Source organism: Phoenix dactylifera, unplaced genomic scaffold (assembly GCF_009389715.1).
Source record: "Phoenix dactylifera cultivar Barhee BC4 unplaced genomic scaffold, palm_55x_up_171113_PBpolish2nd_filt_p 000611F, whole genome shotgun sequence".
NCBI lineage: Eukaryota > Viridiplantae > Streptophyta > Magnoliopsida > Arecales > Arecaceae > Phoenix > Phoenix dactylifera.
Genome location: NW_024068007.1, coordinates 123830 through 129822, shown reverse-complemented (window position 1 = coordinate 129822; position 5993 = coordinate 123830). Strand labels below are relative to the sequence as shown.

Sequence of the window (5993 nt, the reverse complement as noted above, 5' to 3'; positions counted from 1 at the left end):
GAAAGTACCGAAGGGGAACGCGAGTTTTGACGAAGGGGAATCACGACGAAGAAAATTTGGTTCAGACTTACTGCTAGAAGCATTAGAACGGCAACGTCAATGGTGCGATGACTTGCCTTTTAGCCACCGTGACCTGGGTTTGGTCGCTTTTGGCTCACGGACGCGTCATGACTTCTACCCGTATAGCTTTCTTTCACGCAGGTAAGTACCAGAAAACTGAGAAGTTACTAGGCCTCAAGTTGTTCCACTAGTCTTCTGGCATTTTATCTATATAAGCAACCACCACACATCCTTGAGGACATCATCCACTTCTCTCATTGTGGGAGAACCATAGTAGACCATTGTGCGTTTTAGTTGAGAGATGGTGATGAGCTATATACCATCTTTTCTTCTAGCACTGCTGCTAGCAAGTTCTGGTCATGGCAGCTGCTTTCACTTCACCTCCCTTGCAGAAGCATGCAGTCCTAGTGGCCAACTTGTAGGCAAGTCTGGCAACTGCAACACCGAGAACGACTCCGAGTGTTGTGAGGATGGAAAGATGTACGATCAGTACCTTTGCTCGCCGCCGGTGACCGGAGCCACCAGTGCAAGGATGACCATCAACAGCTTCGAAGAAGGTGGGGACGGTGGTGGACCTTCGGAGTGCGACGGTCAATCCCACAGCGACAATGAGAGGGTTGTGGCCCTCTCAACTGGATGGTACAATCAGGGTAGCCGATGCGGCAACAACATCAGGATCAACGCAAATGGTAACTCTGTTCTGGCTAAAGTTGTTGATGAGTGTGATTCTGTACATGGTTGCGACGACGAGCACGCTTTCCAGCCACCATGTCATAACAATATAGTGGATGCATCAAGGGCAGTGTGGACGGATCTCGGGATCCCTGATTCGCAGATTGGGGACTATCAGATTACTTGGTCCGATGCATGATGAGAGATGATCTCGTATTAGAAGCCCATGTTATGCAACTATAATAAATTCCAAAGTCGCTGTCTAGCTTTGTTTGCCCTATGTTAAATAAATCAATATCAATATGAAGTTCTCTGCTCGCATGTTATGTACTAATGTTATCCTCTAGTTTTATCTCAAACCAGTGGGGACACCATATAACAACCTAGAACCAAAATTCATTTAAAATTTAATCACAAGCAATACGATCTATCTATGGTCAATCTCCACAAATTTGTACTGCAATGTCTTTTAGTCCACATAGGCCATACATCATATCCGCTCTAATATCATTTATAACAATTCAGCATCTCATCTAAAAATACTATCCGGAAGGTATTATCTGAGTTTTTTGGTCATACATAAATATTCAAAATTTACTCAGTGTACAATCAATGTGTGACTAAATTTATGTTTGTACAAGTTTTCACACGCCAATAACTTTAAGCGCGCGGTGTGGGCTGAGAGAATTGCTCCGTTTTTTGGTTTAAAAAGGATAGGAGGCTCCGTATTTGGAGCACGGATGCTTGGCGGTGCGCTTTTGTAACGATGAGGATCCTGGGTCTTGTATTTGATTGGAGAAGGAAGATGTGGCCGTACTACAAAGGAAACAAATGAATGATGGGAATGTCAAGAAATTCTTTAAAAATACGAATTAATTGTTCTGTCCTTTTACCAGGGCAAGCTCATATTTTTTATGAAATGGAAGGTTTAACCTGTCACGCCCCGAACCCAGCACCCGGGTCCGGTACGCGACCGGCTACATGAGCCCTAGAGCAGTGCCCTAAAGATCATGCAAGGCCTATGATTAACAAGAATTCCAATAAATCCACAACTAATTTAGAAATTCAAATAGACAAATCCGACATGTCCAAATAAACAAATTAGTTCAATTACGAGCTCTTCAAATGTTCATCGACATCAAAGAAGGATAAACAACTAACTAACTAATGACTCTGGTGCTCGCACTCTGCGCCCATCCCATCCAAAACTATGCAACCTGCAACTCTGGTAAAGAAAAAGAAGAAAAGGGGGTGAGCTTTACAGCCCAGTAAGAATCCCTACACATCCATACCAACACAATAATAATATAAATTTGAAAGCCACGACAAATCGATGCACATTTCATGAAATCATAAACCGGCTATCAAAAGACTCAAATAATCAATATAAGTATGTACGTCCAATATCAATGAAAGTCCAACCACGCAAGAATGATATAGCATACGATAGCTCATAAATCTTCATTAATGTTTTCAATGCTTTTTCTTTCCATTCTATATTAACTTGATCCGGATCAATTATCTTTCCGACTTTGGGCCAAATCCCGGTCACGTTTCCAGCCCGTGACAGGGCAAACCAATAGTGTCACACTTAGAGCCTGTGACGGGCAAACATTGTCACACTTAGAGCCTGTGACGGGCAAACCCATAATAACGAGACGGCCCAAAGTCAATGTTCATTTAATCAATTTCACATCCACACATCCATTCCAAACCGACCGGTATTAGTGAAGGCGCAACTCTATTTCCTTAAACCCCACCAAAGACAGCGCCACGAGTCGACTCCGACCAAGGCCTCGCCCAACCCCGGACTCTGACCTGGCCTCGCCATGGGTTCAGGGACCCTCGGTATGACCCACCTACTAACCAGGCCATCGCCGTTGGCAGGCGGCAGGACATGCTGACAGTGACCCTCCCTGTGCTGCTCAGGGACCCCGCGGGTATGGCCCGCACAGCGGCCGAGTATGTCCAACATTCCCCCCCCAACGCGATGCCTGGGTTTCGAACTCGAGACCTCTGGCTCTGATACCAATTGTCAGGATCAAGCGCTACCGTTACACCAAAACCGACCGGTGTTAGTCCATACCACCACATCCATAAATTCAATTATGCAGGTATAAGTTATACACATACAAGCATCCATCACACTACCAACCACAAGCCAACACGATCAAAATATAATTAAATATAAAACTATTTTGCTTTGTCTGGATCATAGCATATCAAACATATATAGTGCAAAAATATGTATATCATGTAGGATTGGCGTACAAGGATTCTTACAGAAATTGTAGACTGACTCAACACGGTCCGAATCACAACCTACGCGTTGGGGTGCTGAGTCCCCCGATCAAAACCTTCTGGCTCCGCCGACTCTTCCTCTACAACATCAATTGCAAATCACAAACTAAATCATTTAATATTTAAATATTCTAAACCATAATTCATATCTATTATGGGGTCCATCACCAGGTCTCCAAACATCTCAATCCCTCCAAATCTAGGGCAGTCGGAGTGGCCCGACTCCCACCCTTGTACCACCGGCCTATGTCGTCGCCGGCCGTGGCCGCTGCTACGCCGGCGATGATGGCCGGTCCCGGTGAAGAAACCAAAAGAAAGGGATGATCCCTCTCTTTTCAGGGTTGGGAATACATCTCCCTTCCTCAAATCTTTTTGATTCAAGGGCAACAATCGCCACCTGCCCAACCCTCAGCCACCACTGGTCGGACCGTCGCCGGCCGCTACTGTTGCTGTCACCGGCGATGGTGGCCGACCAAGAGAGGAAGAGAAGAAAAGTTCTTCTCCTTCTTCTTCTTCTTCTTCCCCCAAAACCGACACTGTCCCCTCCCCCTTCCTCCATTTCTTCCACGGAAAGGCCACCGTGATGGTGGCTCGGCTTCCCCCCCCCACCCGACGGCAGCCACGGTGGCCCACGCCGCCGCCGCCGCCGTCGTCGCCGGTGGCCATCCGACGAGGGGAAGAGGAGGAGAGGATGGGATCCCGAGGAAGAGGACCTCGGATCCACCCTCCCTCATCACATACCCATCCTAGAAAACCTTCTCCGACCTTCATATGAACCCGACCAGCCCCACCGCCATGCATCTCGGCCATCCCGGCGGCCGGCGGCGGCCAAAAACTGGAAAGAAGAGGCCGAAACAGGGGTACCCTGTTTCGGCTCTTCTCCGACGATTCACCGGCCAAAAAAACTCCTCCAACGCCACCCAAAAAGAAGCATAAGGAAGGGAGCCCCACTTACCTCGGTCTGACGGCGTGCTCCGGCAACCTTTCCGGCGAGAAATCGGAGGAAGAAATCCGTGAGCAAACACGCACGGGTCCAAGATCTCTTCACCGATTTGTGGGGATCTTCTTGAAGGGAAGTGGCCTTCCTCCGCGGCCGGCCGGCTCTTGGTCGCCTCTCCCCGACGCTCACATCCCTCCGGCGAACCCTCTCCAACGCCGCCGCCTCTCTCCCGTGCCCCTCTCTGTCACGATCGTGCCCTAGGCACGATCGTTTTTTTAAGGGGGATGGGCCCGGTCTTTTCGGGCCAGCCCATCCGCCCTCTTTTTTTTTTTTTTTTTTGGGGTATTACATACTCTCCCCCTTAAAAAAAAATTTCGTCCTCGAAATTAACTTACTTGAAGCCTCAAGCTTTTAAAAAAAATATACATCCATCATATCATTCCTGAGATCTCAAATAGTCTCCCTCTTGGAGTACCACTCTTAAGATTTTGACATACAAAAATCACAGCGTCTCAAAACTTGATCCTTTCTATTTACCACACGTAGTAAGTTCTTTTGATCTCCTTCAAAAGAATTCCAAACTTCCAACCTTAGATTGAAATGCCATAATGATATCCCAAGAAATTAATTTCTCTTGATTCTACACAGAGATCATAATTGGCTTGACAGAAATAGGAGAAATCTTTAGTATCAAATGCTCTTAATATTCTGTAATCATTTTTCTTTTCTTTCTCCCACATCATTCCAACAAATAAGAGATCCATCGAATCAACAACATTCTCCTGAAACTAACTCAAGTATTTCATCATAATGCCTTTTACATCAAATATTAATGTCCTTAACCAATTTCAAAATAAATCAAACCACCACACTTCCGCTGCACACTCTGATTTAATTCATTAAATACTCTAAAGCCTTTAAATGATTTATGACCGATATACCGCTTTGCACTAGGAGTAAGAAAATCCAAATTTCAAAACTTTAGTTGAGTAGAACCTCCAGATCTCTCTGTCCTCAATTTATGTAGAGTATACTGACCATAACTAGCACTCAAGCCATTAATCATGTTTAAGGTCACTACATGATCTTCACAACCATTTTAGAATCCAAAATATCTAGGTTTAATTTAAAATAAATTAACCTTGAATTTCCTCCGCAATTCGATTAGACAATCTACGTTGATCCTTTTTTTTCCAAAAAGATTTTCTTCAAATTCAATGGATTAGAGGTCATTGAGCCAATACACTATGATTAGAAATTAACTCTATCGATCTCCTGATCTTCCTTCACCAAGATTCTTAACATCCATCAACAATGCCATATATGATAATTCATGTAAGCATCTTATGACCGAAGTCTCTACTCAATATGACATTTATTAGTGGCTTCATCAACAACGACAAAAGATCCCTACTCAAATCTTAAACCTAGGCTTGAGTTTTTTTTTAAATTAACACATCAAATAGTCTTCCACAATTATAAGTAAAATCCAGTAGCCCAATCCAAACATGAGAATTCAATAATTAGAATTCTCCCATCAATATGCATACTCTATAGCCTCAAAATAATCAAATACATCCATAGGAAATAGACCTATTTGCAATATCCAACATGCCAACACCAGATATAATCCACATACATTTTCAACTTCGAAGAACGTTCCTTTCAATATTATGAAATCTCCTTAGCTTACTCCAATACTAAATCAACGTACAAATCCCACTCTAATAATTAGCAGCAACATCCAAAAGTACAGTCACATCAAAACCCATATCAAATTTGACTTTTAAATCATTTAAATAATATCTGAACATAGTATACTCGATATGCCATTGTTGACCTACACTTACCTTAGGTCAAACCTCTCTTATCATCATCAAAGACAATTTATACTTTCCTTCTGCATGCATCGAAGACCAAACCGATGCATACATTTTATCACAATGCCCAGTGATCTTACAGCTTAAGCACTGAATTTAATTGTCATGTCCTAAGTGATCATAACCTTAAGCTATGATAT

At 43.8% G+C, this 5993-nt stretch overlaps 1 protein-coding gene across 1 annotated transcript; it reads left to right on the top strand.

Moving 5' to 3' along the window:
• The first annotated feature begins 243 nt into the window (after positions 1-243).
• Positions 244-1039, top strand: LOC120106721 (kiwellin-1-like). Its single transcript, XM_039119763.1, has one exon. It carries the CDS (start codon positions 362-364, stop codon positions 929-931), a length of 570 nt encoding a protein of 189 aa, XP_038975691.1. The 5' UTR covers positions 244-361; the 3' UTR covers positions 932-1039.
• The last annotated feature ends 4954 nt before the right edge of the window (positions 1040-5993 follow it).

Bases quoted from the DNA above. Each gene is read 5' to 3' on its own strand.
- LOC120106721 (XM_039119763.1), top strand. From the start codon at position 362: ATGGTGATGAGCTATATACCATCTTTTCTTCTAGCACTGCTGCTAGCA.